The following is a 20,763-nucleotide window of genomic DNA, read 5'->3' on the forward strand; positions in this document are numbered from 1 at the left end:
CACACATACACACTCTTGCACACCATACTAGAAATCCTCGAATCCGATAAATAAAACGACCAAATATATCTTACACTGTACTTGAATCACTGTGTTATGATAGGAAGTAAACATTGCAAGTACTCGCGTCATGCCCATATTTAGAAAGTCTGGCAATCCATCAATGTGGAAAACTGAAATTAGTCAATGTAAAAGCCACTGAAGTCAAAGATAAGTGAAAAGTTTTTTTTTTTTTTACCAGAATGAGGAAATAAATGAAGATTAACACAACTATTTTGCAGCAACCATTGCATAGTATAGGCCTGTATATTTAGTGCACGTTTTAAAACACATTTGCGAAACACTTTGATGATTCAAACGCAATAAATAAGTATTTCTTTCGTATTTTCCTAAATGCCTGAAAATATTATGTTTCTAATAAACTTTTATTGTTTGTGTAGACTACCGTTTCAAAGATTTCACCAGTATTAAGAATATTTAAATGGAATTATATCCATCATTTAAATGGTTAATTGGCTATTGGTTCACCGAAGTGCAAGTGCCCTTGTCATAGTTTTTTTTACAAAGACATGCATTTAAATGATTGATTTACTTTTACCAAATATACGTACCAATTGAAATTTCAGCGATTCTGTGATATCCAACCAACTTACCAACCTCTGTTTCCCGATACATTTTTAGATAATATTATTCATGAGAATTAATAAAGTATAAATATTACTTCTTACTTTTTTTAAACAAAAATTGATTTTCAGTGTTAAGGTTGTTGGGAACCTCTATCGACAAAATTAGACATGTTTTTCCTATTGATAAAAGTCAGTAACAAAGATTTTATTGAAATACGACAGGAAATGACTGCGCAAGGTATATACACATAAAAAATGCCTGGTATTAAAAATACAAATGTTATTCTTAACGGAAATAGATAAATATAATGACAGTGTGTTGTTTCCTGGATAACAAAATAAAATAGAAAAATTGCATATTGTAACCAGTGTGAAAATCAAAAAAGGACGGAGAATGCAACCTCCATTTGTAAAGGACGTTACTGATGATTAAAACTCTTTGGCGTACTGATTGCGAGAATCGTGGGATATGTGAAGTTTCAGTATGCATCGATATAAAACTTACAGCAGGCTGCTCAAAACATACCTACGCCGACTATACCGTACTATATATACCTACGCTATTGTTGCATTTCTTTATTACATTTAAGTGTACCTATTTACTTGTGTACAAAGTTCAGATAATTTCCGGCGTTGTCAGTGCCGTAATATTGGCGGTAATTTCAACAACCCTTGCGACTCCGTGCGATTTCCGCCGCAACTAGTACTGCTTTTGAGCAGTTTATATCTGACGGTGGCGACATCTTGCGAAATATGCACGAACTAAGTCTTGCTATTGATTCTTGGTGCCATCTAGTAACAAAAAAATTAATTTAATTTGGGGCGAATGGAAACATTGATTATTCCACAGCGAATTGGTTTGTATTTTGCAATACGGTTTATTTAATCAAAACTAGATTTGAAATAATAAACCTTGAGACAAATTGATTGCTTGATAAATTTGGCCAAGAATGGTGATTCTCCTGACGGAGTTTTGCCGAACGGCGAGTTGCCTAACGGCGTTTTGCCTAACGGCGTTTTGCCTAACAGCGAATTGCCTAACGGCGTTTTGCCTATCGGCGGTTTGCCTAACGGCGATTTGCCTAACCGCGATAAGCCTGACGGCGTTTTGCCTAACGGCGAATTGCCTAACGGCGTTTTGCCTAACGGCGAATTGCCTAACGGCGTTTTGCCTAACGGCGAATTGCCTAATGGCGTTTTGCCTAACGGAGTTTTGCCTAACGGCGTTTTGCCTAAAATTAGGCAAAACGCCTTTAGGCAAAATGACACATGCCCCGTACAGGCCATGGCTGATTACTTTCCTTACATGTCGATTTTTTCGATGAGAAATAAGCCTGAAGAATGGAGTACCGCCTGCTTAAGGAAACGTCCGCCACGTTTCCCACTCGCTAAGAACTCCGCATTCGTCCACCGTGAATGTACCCCTGCTCGCTTTGGTGGGAGGCGGGGGTGGACAAGCCTGACGATAACAAAGTTATACTGCGAACTGAACGGATTTTTCAAATAATGTTTTACCCTAAATAAAAGAGGTGGTCCTAAGACCCTGTCACACTGACACAGCTTCGCTCCCAACACCTTCCAATATGTTATGTCAAATAAAGTTGGAGGTGTTATGACGTCACCTAAATCGTCACTAGCGCAGCCATGTTTGTTTGACAGATTGGATGACTTGAGTTTCCATAAAATATTTTGCATATAGGACAGGTTCTAAAATATTTTGGATGTTGGACGTTGCATGCAATCAAACGAAAAAAAATCGTGCCTATCGAAAATGGAAATGACATTTGTTTCAGTCACAACTAATCGTTAAAATGGAAATTACATTGTGATTTAAGAAGTTATTAAATATACCTATGTAATTAAAATAATGATAATATGAATGTCGTACGCGAAATAGTTTTATTTTGTGTAAAAGGAAATTATCTTTCTATAACTTAAAAAAACCACTGAACATTTATTTTTATTATGTAACGAATATTATTGTGAGTTAAATTAAAATGTATTAAAAAATTATAAATGCACACAAATAGCACAACAAATTTAATAATTCCATCCAGCTCTGTGATGCGTTAATTAATTTAAAAATGAGATTAAAACTAAAAAAAAGAGTTTGAGATAGCTCAGACCAAATATAAACGTAAAAAGTGTGACACGATTTAAAGCAAATTTTTGAGGTTATTGGTCCCAATTATTATTTGATGAAGAAAATTGGAAGGCATTTTCCGTCCAATACCACCCCTCCAAACTCTCGCATCAAATACAGTTGGGAGACAAATGTGTTGACGGTGTGACAGGGCTTATGAGCGCTAGACAAGAGTGGGCTATGCGGGTCACATATTCCCCCCCCCCCCCCACCTTATCATCGCACCGGCCGGGAGCTGCAATTCCTTCCCCGACGGCCGTAATGAAAGCGGGATCAGGTTTCGCGCGCGCGGACCGTTATAAGCCGTGCGCGCGGCGGGCGGTATATAACTCCGGAGCGCGCGGTCGCCCGGGTTCATCGCAGGTTGGGCCGAGCACCGCGCGACCCCGAGCGACCCCGAGCGACCCCGAGCGACACCGAGCGACACCGAGCGACCGAGCGACCGAGCGACCGAGCGACCGAGCGGCGACCCCGCCACAGGTGAGGCGCACAGACAACCACGGGCGCGTGTACTTGTTGAAGCGCGTTCCAAGTATACTTGACGTGATTCAACACTAACTTTAATTCTGCATGCAGAAAATTTCATAGAAATAAAATGATTTTATAAATATGGTTGGTAAAGTATAAATTCAATTCAATTAAAATTTATTTTATTAAATTCTCAGTATTCAATATTAATACAAACAAGGATATAAAATAAATTATTTACTTTACTAAAATATTCGATATGAATTTTAAATAATAATAATAAAAACCAATAAATATGCTGAGAGTTTATTCTAATTTATTAATTTAACATAACCTCACAAACACTCCCATTTAAACGGCCAGGAGACCACTAAACCTTTAACAGAAAATGCAACGACTGCGAGCGACAATGGAAGCTTACAAGTAACCTGACATCGTTATACATACGAGAACATAACCTCACTTATATAATTACACCTGAAAAAGTTTATAGACATTTTATATTACTAAAATTCACAATAAATGAAATGAACTAATATTCAATATCAATCACTAATGTATAAAATTTAAAAGCACATATATAATTTTTATTCGTATGCAGCCTTTTTTATAAGCAGCCTTTTTTTTTTTCATTGTGTGACTATTGCGTTACATAGTGCGCGCACGCATTGAAAAAAAATTCACTCATCATAGTTTCACAACGTGCCTAAAGAGTATAGATTAAAAAAATTCTGTACTTCTACAGAATATTCTTTCGGATACCAATTGCCAAGAAATAGTTTGTAATACTACAAGAAAGATATTGTAACTTTGTACAACACATTGATTTAGTTATTTTTGCATATAAGAAATACGTTTTTAAAAGTAATACTGAGTATTTATTACGATAATTGGGGTAATATTTTATATTAAAAGGCGCACTACCGTCTTGGCTAGTCATATTTTTACATTATTCTAGGTTTTGGCTTTCTACTGTAAAAATCGTTGTTGTTGGTTCTTATGGTAATTCCTTGAAAAATATTTAAAGAAGTTAAACTAACATTTAATCAAAAACTGTATACCACATCATTACATGTTGCTTGTTCATGCTAAGATTGAAATACAAATTGGCCTTTAAGTTTCTCAAAACCAATAAGTAAACACAATAATTTTTCATTAATTACCCTGGGTTATAATATGAATTTAAAATGAACACAAACACGAATTAAATCCAGCATAATAATAATTTAGAATACTACCCTTAAACGGGCGGCAGCAATTTATGCATGAGCCTTAATCCGTCTTCAACACTAACGTTTCCGTAAACCGATGTCGATACAATGGGCAAAACTAGCTCACAATAACAACTTTATATCTTTATTTGTCTTGTAACCAGAGCATTATAACAGTAATATAATAGGTGGGGTTTGTTTTCATACATATCAAATTATTCATATTGAATACCGGTACTTTTTAATCATTAAACTGAAAATTCATTAATGTTTTCTAAGGTAGCTATTAAATTTATTTCTTAAAATATAACATGTCCGTTAATGATAGTACTATATTACATCATTGGTCAACCAAGATTTTTCCGGTTTTGTTGTGTAAGACCTAAGTTTGCAAAAATAAGTATGAATGATTGTGAAAATGTATGATATTCATTGAGATAAATAAAATAAAAAATTCTCAGCATAAATAACACAGGTCAACAATTTTTTTTTTTTTGGGGGGGGGGGGGGGGGGAGAGAGAGAGAGGGCGTTCTGTTATAATGCTTGAATTCTGATTCCAGACAACGAAAAACACTTAAATATCCATTTTTAGCTTTTAAAGTTTGCTTTTGTCTGATTTACGTCGATAAGTACGTTTTAAAGATTTTAATTCATTTTATGAGCAATAGATGGTAGCACTTTGACTATCCCGATCGCAAATTGCATATTATTTGTGAAGGGCACAGTAGTGAGTGTTTACTTGTCTATCACAGCTGTAACACCGAATTTGTGCATTACTAAGTTAAAAAATGACGTCAAGACAGTGTAAACAGGACGTTGATTCAATCTGTTTTATTTGCGGTGAAATTATTCAAGTAAGAAGCAAAAAATGTGCTTTGGCAACAAATTTGAAGCTTTTGCGAAGCTTATGAGGTCTATTTTAACCTCAAAATCCGTAATCCAGATTAAAAAAAAAGTTGATATTCCACAAAAAAATTTCTGGTCGTAATTAAAAATACAATTATAAAAGAACTATAAAAATCAGTAATTTTTCTTGAAAATTCAAAAAATTGCTCTAGCAAACTTTTATCAGAAAAATATTTTTTCCCTTTATTTGTAACGTAAGAGAAACCAAAATTTCACATGCAAAAGCCAGACCCAAAAATCGTGTTGACCGGTGTCATTGGCAGTTTAAATTTGCAGCATGTACTATTTGGTTCACAAAGCCCATGAAAGTCAAAATTTATGATTAATAACAAATAAATTAAATTATATAAACTATTTAGATGTACTGCGTTCAAAGTCTAGATAAATTACATCGCCTTGAGGTAAAAGACGTTGAAAAAATTTAAGAATAGTTGTTTCCAAAATTTATTGCTAAACATTCAAATTTTTTTTTAAGTAGTTTTTAATTGTTTTATGAATATCTTCTCATATTAGTGTAAAGCATTCCTGACACCGACATTTTTGCAACACGCTTACTATCGACAACAGCTACCACAAGCGTTGACCCATGATGAAGGAGAAGGGGGGGGGGGGGAGTGGAATCAAGAACCCCTTCATTAAGGAGGCCCGCTCGCGCTTTCAAAATTGTGACTGAAACAGATTTTATGTCAAAACTTTGTTTTATAAATAACTTTCTGCTTATTGCATGCATATAGGCCAACATATGGGTAGCATAACACATACAAGCACCCTATCCAGAGATGGGTTCCTGGACAGTATCCCGGATTGGGTTCCTGGACAGTATCCCGGCCTGGGTTCCCTGTACAGTAGGCTGGCCTGGGTTTCTGGACAGTAGTCCAGCCTGGGTTCCTGGAAAATTGGCCGGCCTGGGTTCATGGACAGTATCCCGGCCTGGGTTCCCTGGACAGTAGGCTGGCCTGGGCTTCTGGACAGTAGTCCAGCCTGGGTTCCTGGAAAATTGTCCGGCCTGGGTTCATGGACAGTATCCCGGCCTGGGTTCCCTGTACAGTAGGCTGGCCTGGGTTTCTGGACAGTAGTCCAGCCTGGGTTCCTGGAAAATTGGCCGGCCTGGGTTCATGGACAGTATCCCGGCCTGGGTTCCCTGGACAGTATCCCGTCCTGGGTTCCCTGGACAGTAGGCTGGCCTGGGTTTCTGGACAGTAGTCCAGCCTGGGTTCCTGGAAAATTGGCCGGCCTGGGTTCATGGACAGTATCCCGGCCTGGGTTCCCTGGACAGTAGGCTGGCCTGGGTTTCTGGACAGTAGTCCAGCCTGGGTTCCTGGAAAATTGGCCGGCCTGGGTTCATGGACAGTATCCCGGCCTGGGTTCCCTGGACAGTAGGCTGGCCTGGGCTTCTGGACAGTAGTCCAGCCTGGGTTCCTGGAAAATTGGCCGGCCTGGGTTCCTGGACAGTATCCCGGCCTGGGTTCCCTGTACAGTAGGCTGGCCTGGGTTTCTGGACAGTAGTCCAGCCTGGGTTCCTGGAAAATTGGCCGGCCTGGGTTCATGGACAGTATCCCGGCCTGGGTTCCCTGGACAGTAGGCTGGCCTGGGCTTCTGGACAGTAGTCCAGCCTGGGTTCCTGGAAAATTGGCCGGCCTGGGTTCCTGGACAGTATCCCGGCCTGGGTTCCCTGTACAGTAGGCTGGCCTGGGTTTCTGGACAGTAGTCCAGCCTGGGTTCCTGGAAAATTGGCCGGCCTGGGTTCATGGACAGTATCCCGGCCTGGGTTTCCTGGACAGTATCCCGTCCTGGGTTCCCTGGACAGTAGGCTGGCCTGGGTTTCTGGACAGTAGTCCAGCCTGGGTTCCTGGAAAATTGGCCGGCCTGGGTTCATGGACAGTATCCCGGCCTGGGTTCCCTGGACAGTAGGCTGGCCTGGGCTTCTGGACAGTAGTCCAGCCTGGGTTCCTGGAAAATTGGCCGGCCTGGGTTCATGGACAGTATCCCGGCCTGGGTTCCCTGGACAGTATCCCGTCCTGGGTTCCCTGGACAGTAGGCTGGCCTGGGTTTCTGGACAGTAGTCCAGCCTGGGTTCCTGGAAAATTGGCCGGCCTGGGTTCATGGACAGTATCCCGGCCTGGGTTCCCTGGACAGTATCCCGTCCTGGGTTCCCTGGACAGTAGGCTGGCCTGGGTTTCTGGACAGTAGTCCAGCCTGGGTTCCTGGAAAATTGGCCGGCCTGGGTTCATGGACAGTATCCCGGCCTGGGTTCCCTGGACAGTATCCTGTCCTGGGTTCCCTGGACAGTAGGCTGGCCTGGGTTTCTGGACAGTAGTCCAGCCTGGGTTCCTGGAAAATTGGCCGGCCTGGGTTCATGGACAGTATCCCGGCCTGGGTTCCCTGGACAGTATCCCATCCTGGGTTCCCTGGACAGTAGGCTGGCCTGGGTTTCTGGACAGTAGTCCAGCCTAGGTTCCTGGAAAATTGGCCGGCCTGGGTTCATGGACAGTATCCCGGCCTGGGTTCCCTGGACAGTAGGCTGGCCTGGGCTTCTGGACAGTAGTCCAGCCTGGGTTCCTGGAAAATTGGCCGGCCTGGGTTCATGGACAGTATCCCGGCCTGGGTTCCCTGGACAGTAGGCTGGCCTGGGTTCCTGGACAGTAGATCGGCCTGGGTTCCCTGAACAGTAAGCCAGCCTGGGTTCCTGGACAATGGACAATTGGCCGGCCTGAGTTCCTGGACAGTAGGCCGGCCTAGGTTCCTGGACAATGGACAATTGGCCGGCCTGGGTTCCTGAACAGTAGTCCGGTTCGGAAGCCCCACTGATATTGAGGGCGTCTCATAGGAAATATCGTAAAGTAGGCTACGTTCTTTCAAAATGAAATGATTCTATATGAATGACCTCTTTTGCACTATCTTTTTTATCAATGGTGTTCTACTTCCAGAATTTACATAACACGCATATTATTTTTTAAAAATTATTAAATCTGGATTTGGGCTTCTTTTCCTAACCCACGACGTCGGACATGCGGAGCGATAGCGCGAAACCACTCAGGTGCTCGATTATTTCCGCGGGGTCAATTACATGCAATCGAAGCTAGAAAAAGCGGGACTAACAGGAAATTCTGGTTTGCTGAGAATCGTGTGCGTGCCTTAAGGGTGTATGTCCCGGTCCAAGTCATTATGTTACATTTATGTACGTTCCGCACGGTTAAGCCGGCCTTTTGAGTGGCTGAATTTTCACAAAACGAAAAAATATATATACATAGCGTACTTAGCTGTCAAATTTGCATTTTTTAAAATAATTTTTATGCAGCTTTAATAAGGATAATGAAATGTAATGTAAAGCTGGAACTTTTAAGGTTTAAAATCAATTTTACTTGTTACAATATGATATGGTTTAATTTTTTTCATTAAAAAAGTATTTAATTTAAGCTAGCATTTTAAACTCAGAATTGTTATGGTTTAAAAAGTTAAATTTGAAATATACCACATAGTAGTCATCAGCATTGCCTTTAAAACCAAAAATTTCCAAAATATATTAACACTATGTCAGTGACTCCGCTATTTGTTCATAAAAGAATAATTTCCTTGGTTTATATAATGAAAGTACGTGGTTTCATATGAAGCTAGGACTTAAGTTGTTCTGCTAAAAAAGTGCTGAGCACGTATAGGCTATAGAATTAGTGTGTCTAAGTCCTAAAGATAATTATAAAGCGCGCTGGTTAAGACTGTTTAGGCCATTACGATTTTAGGATTAATGTATTCCGTAAATGGCCCCTATGACTCGGAGTTGACTATGGAATATTTTAGCATATTGATCCTGTATAAGGTTTAAAGCATACTGGCCAGTGGCGTAGCCAGGATTTGTGTATGAGGGGTGTTAAGAAGCATGGCCCCCCCGTATTAAAGCGGGGGGCGCGGGGGGCCCGGGGGTTCTCCCCCGGGAATTTTGGATTTTAAGGTGTAAAATAGTGCTATTTTAGAAGTTTTCGGTACTTAAATTTAAATATTGTAATGGTAAAAATTTTATTAATTTTTAAAATGAAATTTGTTTGAGTGATAAATAAGAAATTTAATTAAAGATTTGGTACTAAGGAGGGGGGGGGGGGGGTTGAACCCCTAACCCCCCCCCCCCTGGCTACGCCCCTGATACTGGTACGGCCGCTGTTAGTTTATTGTTCTGAAATGGTAGCCAATCATGTAAGTAACTCTCTGGACTGTGTTGGTATTCGGGGACCTAGATTAAGGACTTTATGCGAGATTATAACTTTTATAAATATCATTTTTACTGTGTGGAATTTAGAGAATATTTTATTTAGTTGACTAGTGCTGAACCCTTCAGGTCAATCCGTTGTGAATGTGGTCTTCAGTCCGTCGTGTACAGACCTCTGGATAGATGATTGGTCCTCACTTCGCCAATGGTGGGCGTTACGTGTACGTTTAAATGTGACAACTCTTTCCTTCTACTACAGTGGCGGATCCAGAATTTTGGTTTGGGAGGGGCTTGACCCAGCTGAGGCTAGGCTTTATCAAGGCAAACACTAAAACAATAGTGGACCTAGATGCTTTTGGAGGGGGCTTAAGTCCCTTAGCCCCCCCCCCCTCCTTTCTGGATCCGCTACTGCGTTCTACAGTATGTTTTACCTGAGGAAAGAAACCAGGATGTCGAACTTTGGTGGTGTCCATTTTAAACTGATATTTTTTTTTACACGATTGTCTGGTTCCAGGTGGAACATGGACAACAGACTCGTGTGGTTGGCGACGACGTTGTCCGTGGTGTCCGTGGTGTCCGTGCCTGCCGTGACGAGTCTGGACCCGTCACTCAGCTGCGAGCCGGACACGGTGCCTCTGGTCACTCGAGGCGCCGAGCTGCCGCAGAGAACAAGATGCCCTTTCGCAGGTCACTCATCTCACGCCGGTCTGCGACAGCAGGCACGACGTGTGTTAGCTAGCGAGTCGTGTAACCGTTTATCAGCGTAATTCACGCTTTTAGGTGTTTACTGAAAGACTAGCATCTACAACTTATTACATTAGAAGAATAAATAAAATAGGGTCTTCGAGCGCAGGGTTCAGAGTGCACTTTCAAGTGAGAATCAATGACTGGCCGCCATCTTTGATTTCGGTGAAATGTTCCTCAAAAGCTAGGGAAAATTTTTGGGTTATTTTAAGTAAATTTAAAATTTTTTTGGGATTATAAAAGGTAATTTTTTTAAAGGTTAAAAGTAATCGAAATTCAAGATGGCGGCCTGTCATTAATTTACCCTCTAAAACTCTCCCTGAACCCTGAAATGTAGCCCCCATTTTATCTTATTTTTCTTTAATTTGATAACATTATCATTGGAGAATGGGTAGTTTGAGTGACCCTGGAACAAATTAAAACCCTACCAAAATTACAAAATTTATGAGCCAATCGTATAAATTCCACATAGAAATAAATTTGGCAGCAATCAATTCACAACATATACGTACGTGTTTATGTAGTAGTGTGAGGGTTCTAGCTTAGTACAAGAAAATAACGCAAAGTTTACGTGTCTCATCTAATGTTGTGGAAAGGTAAACAGCATTTCTTATGATAACTATAAATCCCTTATAGTGTTTTTTTTTACAAGATTCAGACTGCAGTTGTAATTGCTCATAGTATACATTTTGTTCATAGTATACCATTAAGCGCAAACGTTAGTATATCTGCAGTTATTTAATTAAGTATTTTATAGTCATGTTATAACTATTTTCAGCATTTTTATAACATTTCGAGGGTCAGTGTGTACGTTTTTTTTATACTAGGAATGCAAATTTTACACTGTAAGCGCATAAAAACAGAATTACGCCATTGACCAGGTCGCATTGATAGGAGGTGCAGGTTAGCAAATAGCAATAAAAATTATAGATAGCCTACAGCGTTACGCGATAATGAAGTCAGTGATGAGCGTAGCTATATATAGAACTACGAGGTTGTAAGGCGCCTAAGGGGCCCGTTCAAAAATTATGAATTTAATTTCATTCACACGGAATTTCTATTAAAAGTTCAATTAATTTTATTATTGTGGAAATAAAAATTATTTCTGACATACAGTATATAATTGTGCATCTGTGGTATTTACCGATAATTTTAGCAGCAAGAAATTAAGTGACCACAGTAAAACTAAAAAGTGTAAAAAAATCTGTCAAAAAACCTTTTGGGCATACAAACATATATTACATACATTAAAAACCAAAGTTCTAATGATTTTTTTAAATAAAATTATAAACTTCATAGATATAAGCATGTACCTATACAAAGATAAAAGAAAGTTTTTAAAAGGGCATAAGTAAAACATTCAGTATATCATTAAAAGATTACCAGTGACGCGTTCTTATTTTTCAAAAAAGGAAACATTTTCACAGTTTTTCATTTGTAGCTAAAATTCTGAGGTGTAAGCCTTTTTTGTAATTATAAGCATAGTTAATCATAAGGTGTCTGAGGTACCCATTAGAACACTTAGAATATAAAAAACACTTTAATTTAATAATTAAGGCATGTTTCACTGTTATAGCTGTATCTAAAATGTAACTATATTGTATACATTGTGATACTACATCAGATCACAGAACACTGAAACTTTAATTTAAAATAATTTATTTATGTTTTTCCGTATTTGTTTACATTTTTGTTTGTTACAGATTTATATATCTTTCATCTTAATTAACTTCTATATTTGTTTTGGATAATTGTTTTGAGCTTCGCAACATTTCTCTATGTTAATAATATTAAATGTAATATCTTTTAAATGCTTAATTCAAGGCCGGTGATTGGCCGATAGATCGGCGGATCTTTTAAAGACATTGTTGGTTATAGACGCTATTAATTTTGTAAGAGAAGAAAAAAAAACTTCGGTGTGCCATCTTGTGGCTTGTGTGTGTTGTCACGTCGGGCCTTGCCGACGTGACATTTTAAATATTATATAGCATCGCTACGTCTCACAGTGGAGTATTTGTACCAAAATCCTGGCCAAAAAAGAAAAAAAATATATTTCGTTTAGTCACAGCAGAAATGACATTTTCTTGTTGCCTAATCACATGCGCGTCGAGCAGGGTCTATTTTGGTACCATGAGTCATATCCGGTGACTGCTACGCCACAGAATAAACAACTGTTTATTCTGTGGCTACGCTTAGTTGAAGAGTTGATGGCTATGTGTGCGGACGTGCTTGTGCTAGAGAGTTCACCGTTCGTGTTCTTCAACATACGTGTTTCTACTAGCTGTTAGGATTGACATATTGTCATGAAATTTCGTACAGCTGTTAAATAAGGTAACTGTTTCATTTCAATGTATATTTTATTGTGAAAAATTATTCAAGTGCCGTAATAAAAAATAACAAACTTAGGACAAAATGTGTGTTCGAAAGGTTAGAAAAAAATTTATGATTTCAAGAGACTTTTAGAATGTGTGTCGGGCCTTGTCGGGCTGTCGTTTTAACATATTCTTAATACGTTGCCCACTAAGTTTCAATACCAGAAGAGAAATTTCCCGCATGTAGTTGCCATTTTTATTTAACATTAATTTTAAACATTGGTGTGGATTTTTACAATAGTTTTCAGATTAACAAATTTGACTGTTGCCTATCAAAGGATACCGGAAAAACTAATTTTACTTTGGTTTATTATAGCTCTTATATTTGTAATACATTGCCATCATTATTAAATAAGAAATAATAACATTACAGTTTCTACCAAACGTTTTGCACCGCTTGTAAATTCTAATAAAACTATTACAGAACTAGGTACAAGTTGCTATTCAATATTTGTGCTTAAATTAATATTATGAGCCAGTTGATTCATCAGTGCTGAGATATGCACGTGTTGGAGACTGGGAATTAGAAAATAAATTGAGGAAAATACCCTATGTGATGCTCCTCTCTTAATTTCGGAGTGGACATATTCCCATCAACATTCACTTTCAAAGTTCTGTGCGTTTACTATTTTCTTTGTCCCAATCATGCTTCTTATCCAGATATTAATGTGATAGGAAATGTGGTTTTGTTAACACAGATTTATTAAAAATCTTATACATTTATATTTATCGTGATATAGATAAGATTTAAGATATCGGTTTTTAAGTGATTGCCTACGTTATACTAATATAAACCGTAAATAAGATTTAGATAATTTTTTAAAATAATATGTAAGTATAAACTTTATTTCATAATTAATTACAGTCATAAATATTAGTTTATTTTGTTTTAGGTTCCAAACATGGAAAAGGAATTTACAAGAATGTCATTATATGAACTACTCCGGGAATCTCCAAACAGGTCCATTGTTGAAAAGCTTTATTTTATGGAACACAGTGTAGCTGACATAACAAAGTGCCCAGAAGATGAGAGAAAGTCATTAAGTCGCTTACTCAGGTATTTTAAAGCTGATTTTAAGAAAAGGTGGTCTTTAGCTAATAACAAAGAGGAACGGTTTCTCCAGAACAATGGTAAATGGTTATCGCATACCATTAAGGTGCCCAACTTTTCATCAACTACCTCAGGTCGCGGTCGTCCTACGAAGGACTTCATTGAGTAAAGTGAGAGGACAAACCGCAGGAAAACAGAAGAACTCAGACAACAGTTCACCCCTGAAGAACTAACATATGCTCCATCAATGAATCACAGAGTTTCAGGAAATTCTGATGCTGCTGATTTAATGAAAAAAATCACTGAGACTCCAACAAGGGCTAGTAAAATTAAAACAAATCTATTGTCAAACAGAAATTCAGTAAAAAAACACAACCCTTCAGAAGCATTGTCTATTTTTGTTCAAGCGGAATTAACAAAACATCAATATCAAGTAATTTATAGTGCAAACAAAAATGTTTACCCTTGATATTCACTGCTCACAAAAGCAAAAAAAGAATGTTACCCAAGCGAAGACTCCATTGTCGTTTTTGAAACAAAAGCAGAAGTTAAGTTACAGTCTTTATTGGATCACACCTCTTCAAGGTTATGCAAATACTTAGAAGAAGTGTGACAGGTACTGTCCACAGAAGAAAAAAAAAATTTGGAATTAATCTCAAAATGGCGGTGCGATGGTTCTCAGCAAACACAGTTCAAACAAAAATTTGAAAACATAGCTGATAGTGATGCCAATATTTTTCAAAGCTAACGTGTGCCCATAAAATTAATTGCTAATAACCATACAGAGAAAAAAATTATATGGCAGAACCCAACACCTTCCTCCACAAGATTATGTAGGCCAATTCGCATCCGTTTTGTACATGAAACTGCAGATGTTACTCTTGATGAAATTAAGTACATTCAGGAACAAATAAAAACATTGAAAGAAACAGAAGTGCCAAGTTTTCATGGAGCTGTGAAGATTCGACACACTTTACTGTTAACAATGGTTGACGGAAAAGTCTGCAATGCTGCAACTGGCACGACATCGACAATGAGGTGTTACATCTGTGGATCTACATCAAAAGATTTTAATAAATTATGTAAGGATTTCACAGAAAACCCCAATACTTTAACGTTTGGACTGTCCCCTCTGCACACACGGATCAGGTTTTTGGAATCAATTTTGCGTTTGTCATACAGAATACCAATTAGCATTTGGCAAGCAAGAAGTAAAGAACAGAAGAGAATTGTTGCGGATACTAAAAAGAACATTAAAAAAATGCTTAAAGACGAACTTGGATTATTGGTTGATGTTCCAAAGCAAGGATTTGGAACTACGAATGATGGGAACACATCAAGATGCTTCTTTGCAGAACCAGACACTGCATCACGAATTACTGGCGTGAATGTTGAACTTATTAAAAGATTAAAAGTAATATTGGAAGCTATTTCAAGTGGGCACCATATTGATGAGACGAAATTTCATAAGTATGCTTATGAAACAGCCAAGCTATATGTGAGCCTCTATAGTTGGCATCCCATGAGTCCAACAATGCACAAAGTATTGATTCACGGAGCTGCAGTTATTAAAGAAGCTATTCTGCCTATAGGCCAGCTATCAGAAGAAGCTGCTGAGGCTAGGAACAAACATTTCCGGATGTACAGGACGAAGTATTCCCGAAAATTTAACAGAGAAGTGTGCAACAGAGATGTCCTCAATAGGCTGCTGTTAACCAGTGATCCTTTTTTGAGCTGCTCTACACAGAGGCGAAGGAAAACAACTAAGCCATATAGCAGCGAGACTCTGGAGCTTCTTCTGCCAGAGATGGCTGAAATTCGTTCTACCAAAAGAAGCGAAGATGGGTGCGATGAAGAAGCTGAATATAATTACGAGGAAGCAGAGGAGAACCGTAGCTGTAGCTCCGAAGACTCGGATTAACACAATGCGCGTTCATCGTAAAGACACAAGAAATTACAATGAAGGCTGAGAATAAACTGAACTCATTTTTGTAAATAACGTATCATCTATAAAGACTGGTATGAATACAGAAGTAAATGTAAAATGAATCAGCAATGTGAATAGCTTTCCACTTAATAGGCTGCTTTTATTTTATTGTTGAATCCAGTTGTTCTTTGGTGCACAAGAGCTTCATTTAAGTGTTTTATTGCAAAAATAGTTCACAAAAAGTCGCCTATACTGTTTGACTTCAAATAATCAAAAAAATATTTTTGGCCAGGATTTCGGTACGAATACTCCACTGTGCGTCTCTCAAATTGGCGAGGAAAATACGCCCGAGCTTCGACGAAGCTCAGAGAGTAATGGTTTTATTGGGGCTTTATCTAAAACCATATATCATCAAATCTTCAGGTATGACTGTATGCTATGTTGAATCCTGAGCAGTCGCGTCACCGAATCATAGTACTATTTGAGGTAGTGATTATCTGCTGTCTGATTATCATAATTGTTTTAAATCTATCGCCTCTAGTTTTCTTGGAATTATGGCACGATTAATATGTTGTACGACTTCACTCAGAAGTCTTGAAGGATATTGAATTTCATGCGAACCGACGAATACTGAACTAGCTAAATTTTATTTTATCTCCTAACAAATGAACTTTTGTATCTGTTGTGCCCAACATAATTTTATTAGCTACTTAATATGTTGTTTTCTTTTTATTCTCAAGTGTAAGCCACCGTCTTTGTCATTTTATTTTTTTATGTTAAACAATAAAAGTATTATAATTAGTATTAAATTTATTATTCTATCTAATAAATAATTAAGTTAGGTACCTTCGGGTACTGGCGCCCATTAAAGATTCAGAAGCGCATGACAGGGAGAATTTATTAATCTGTAACTGTGAAAGGGCTCATTTACTGTGACAGTAAATTGTGTACTCAGCAGGGGGCATTACAACATATCTATTTGGCATTACATAGTCAGTGAATAGCATAACTATATATAGGATAGACAGTGTAATGTCAATTACCTACCAAATGCCGTATAACGATGTTTACACATCCAAAATTTACAACCTTTAACTTCGAAAGTGTGCAACGGCCTTAGTAAGCAGGTTGGCTCAAAAGTCGTAGAAACCAACGTTTTTTTTTAATGGATCTGCAGCTATGTTTGCCGGTCGAATCCTGACTCGCTCTGTGTGTGGACAAGAGTGGAGTGTCGCGGCTGTACTGACGTGTGTCCCCCTCCATGCAGAGATGATGGCGGACTCGCTCTGTGTGAGCGGACAAGAGTGGAGTGTCGCGGCCGCACTGACACGTGTGTTGTCCCCCTCCATGCAGAGATGATGGCGGACTCGCTCTGTGTGTGTGGACAAGAGTGGAGTGTCGCGGCTGTACTGACGTGTGTCCCCCTCCATGCAGAGATGATGGCGGACTCGCTCTGTGTGTGTGGACAAGAGTGGAGTGTCGCGGCCGCACTGACACGTGTGTTGTCCCCCTCCATGCAAAGATGATGGCGGACTCGCTCTGTGTGTGTGGACAAGAGTGGAGTGTCGCGGCTGTACTGACGTGTGTCCCCCTCCATGCAGAGATGATGGCGGACTCGCTCTGTGTGTGTGGACAAGAGTGGAGTGTCGCGGCTGTACTGACGTGTGTCCCCCTCCATGCAGAGATGATGGCGGACTCGCTCTGTGTGTGTGGACAAGAGTGGAGTGTCGCGGTCGCTCTGACACATGTGTTGTCCCCCTCCATGCAGAGATGATGGCGGACTCGCTCTGTGTGTGTGGACAAGAGTGGAGTGTCGCGGCTGTACTGACGTGTGTCCCACTCCATGCAGAGATGATGGCGGACTCGCTCTGTGTGTGTGGACAAGAGTGGAGTGTCGCGGCCGCACTGACACGTGTGTTGTCCCCCTCCATGCAGAGATGATGGCGGACTCGCTCTGTGTGTGTGGACAAGAGTGGAGTGTCGCGGCTGTACTGACGTGTGTCCCCCTCCATGCAGAGATGATGGCGGACTCGCTCTGTGTGTGTGGACAAGAGTGGAGTGTCGCGGCTGTACTGACGTGTGTCCCCCTCCATGCAGAGATGATGGCGGACTCGCTCTGTGTGTGTGGACAAGAGTGGAGTGTCGCGGCTGTACTGACGTGTGTCCCCCTCCATGCAGAGATGATGGCGGACTCGCTCTGTGTGTGTGGACAAGAGTGGAGTGTCGCGGTCGCTCTGACACATGTGTTGTCCCCCTCCATGCAGAGATGATGGCGGACTCGCTCTGTGTGTGTGGACAAGAGCGGAGTGTCGCGGCTGTACTGACGTGTGTCCCCCTCCATGCAGAGATGATGGCGGACTCGCTCTGTGTGTGTGGACAAGAGTGGAGTGTCGCGGCCGCACTGACACGTGTGTTGTCCCCCTCCATGCAGAGATGATGGCGGACTCGCTCTGTGTGTGTGGACAAGAGTGGAGTGTCGCGGCTGTACTGACGTGTGTCCCCCTCCATGCAGAGATGATGGCGGACTCGCTCTGTGTGTGTGGACAAGAGTGGAGTGTCGCGGCTGTACTGACGTGTGTCCCCCTCCATGCAGAGATGATGGCGGACTCGCTCTGTGTGTGTGGACAAGAGTGGAGTGTCGCGGCCGCACTGACACGTGTGTTGTCCCCCTCCATGCAGAGATGATGGCGGACTCGCTCTGTGTGTGTGGACAAGAGTGGAGTGTCGCGGCTGTACTGACGTGTGTCCCCCTCCATGCAGAGATGATGGCGGACTCGCTCTGTGTGTGTGGACAAGAGTGGAGTGTCGCGGTCGCTCTGACACATGTGTTGTCCCCCTCCATGCAGAGATGATGGCGGACTCGCTCTGTGTGTGTGGACAAGAGTGGAGTGTCGCGGCTGTACTGACGTGTGTCCCCCTCCATGCAGAGATGATGGCGGACTCGCTCTGTGTGTGTGGACAAGAGTGGAGTGTCGCGGCCGCACTGACACGTGTGTTGTCCCCCTCCATGCAGAGATGATGGCGGACTCGCTCTGTGTGTGTGGACAAGAGTGGAGTGTCGCGGCTGTACTGACGTGTGTCCCCCTCCATGCAGAGATGATGGCGGACTCGCTCTGTGTGTGTGGACAAGAGTGGAGTGTCGCGGCTGTACTGACGTGTGTCCCCCTCCATGCAGAGATGATGGCGGACTCGCTCTGTGTGTGTGGATAAGAGTGGAGTGTCGCGGCCGCACTGACACGTGTGTTGTCCCCCTCCATGCAGAGATGATGGCGGACTCGCTCTGTGTGTGTGGACAAGAGTGGAGTGTCGCGGTCGCTCTGACACATGTGTTGTCCCCCTCCATGCAGAGATGATGGCGGACTCGCTCTGTGTGTGTGGACAAGAGTGGAGTGTCGCGGCTGTACTGACGTGTGTCCCCCTCCATGCAGAGATGATGGCGGACTCGCTCTGTGTGTGTGGACAAGAGTGGAGTGTCGCGGCCGCACTGACACGTGTGTTGTCCCCCTCCATGCAGAGATGATGGCGGACTCGCTCTGTGTGTGTGGACAAGAGTGGAGTGTCGCGGCTGTACTGACGTGTGTCCCCCTCCATGCAGAGATGATGGCGGACTCGCTCTGTGTGTGTGGACAAGAGTGGAGTGTCGCGGCTGTACTGACGTGTGTCCCCCTCCATGCAGAGATGATGGCGGACTCGCTCTGTGTGTGTGGACAAGAGTGGAGTGTCGCGGCCGCACTGACACGTGTGTTGTCCCCCTCCATGCAGAGATGATGGCGGACTCGCTCTGTGTGTGTGGACAAGAGTGGAGTGTCGCGGTCGCTCTGACACATGTGTTGTCCCCCTCCATGCAGAGATGATGGCGGACTCGCTCTGTGTGTGTGGACAAGAGTGGAGTGTCGCGGCTGTACTGACGTGTGTCCCCCTCCATGCAGAGATGATGGCGGACTCGCTCTGTGTGTGTGGACAAGAGTGGAGTGTCGCGGCCGCACTGACACGTGTGTTGTCCCCCTCCATGCAGAGATGATGGCGGACTCGCTCTGTGTGTGTGGACAAGAGTGGAGTGTCGCGGCTGTACTGACGTGTGTCCCCCTCCATGCAGAGATGATGGCGGACTCGCTCTGTGTGTGTGGACAAGAGTGGAGTGTCGCGGCCGCACTGACACGTGTGTTGTCCCCCTCCATGCAGAGATGATGGCGGACTCGCTCTGTGTGTGTGGACAAGAGTGGAGTGTCGCGGCTGTACTGACGTGTGTCCCCCTCCATGCAGAGATGATGGCGGACTCGCTCTGTGTGTGTGGACAAGAGTGGAGTGTCGCGGCCGCACTGACACGTGTGTTGTCCCCCTCCATGCAGAGATGATGGCGGACTCGCTCTGTGTGTGTGGACAAGAGTGGAGTGTCGCGGCTGTACTGACGTGTGTCCCCCTCCATGCAGAGATGATGGCGGACTCGCTCTGTGTGTGTGGACAAGAGTGGAGTGTCGCGGTCGCTCTGACACATGTGTTGTCCCCCTCCATGCAGAGATGATGGCGGACTCGCACTCGTGGCAGGCGATGCTGGAGAACTCGCACCTGCAGCAGGTGACCCGCGACGAGGAGGACTCGGACGAGCCCCTGGTGCAGCCGGGCACGCCCGAGTACGGCCTGTTCCTCACCAACAGGGCGCCGCCCAGCTCGCGCAAGAGGTGGTCCGACTCGCGCGCCGACCTGGAGCGCTCCCGCAGCATCGCGCAGAGCATACTCGAGTAGTGAGTGCCCTCTCTTGCATCTCTGCTCCTTTAGGGCAGTAGAGTTAGCATCGCCCAGAGCATAGTCGAGTAGTGAGTATTCTAGCTCCAGTATAAGTCAACCTAGTACAATTAGGGTTGTCACCTTGAATAAATTTAAATAGTAGACTTTGTGGCCAAAATCACTGACTGCTTGTTGGCTTCTGAGTTGGGTATGTGTGTATAATTTAAAGTTGGCAAGAAGTTTCGGCGTGCCTTGTTCGAGCCATCTTCAATCGCTCTTGAAGTTCATCCAGAACTAATACTATTCTATTTCCAGAAAAATAAATGATTAATTGTCAATGAATGATCAATTAATTTGCTTGCCTGTATGTAGTTACTACGCATGTTATTAT

The 20,763-nt window shown here is 42.1% G+C and overlaps 1 protein-coding gene across 1 annotated transcript in view; it reads left to right on the forward strand.

The window, feature by feature from the left end:
• The first annotated feature begins 3,070 nt into the window (after nt 1–3,070).
• LOC134533168 (peroxidase-like) overlaps nt 3,071–20,763 on the forward strand; it is a 40,962-nt gene continuing 23,269 nt past the window's right edge. The window contains exons 1-3 of the mRNA XM_063370532.1: nt 3,071–3,249; nt 10,068–10,240; nt 20,164–20,389. Coding sequence (XP_063226602.1) covers nt 10,075–10,240; nt 20,164–20,389 — 392 coding nt within the window. The 5' untranslated portion in view covers nt 3,071–3,249; nt 10,068–10,074. The remainder of the gene's footprint in view (nt 3,250–10,067; nt 10,241–20,163; nt 20,390–20,763) is intronic.

This window comes from Bacillus rossius, chromosome 6 (genome assembly GCF_032445375.1).
Source record: "Bacillus rossius redtenbacheri isolate Brsri chromosome 6, Brsri_v3, whole genome shotgun sequence".
Taxonomy (NCBI): Eukaryota; Metazoa; Arthropoda; class Insecta; order Phasmatodea; family Bacillidae; genus Bacillus; species Bacillus rossius.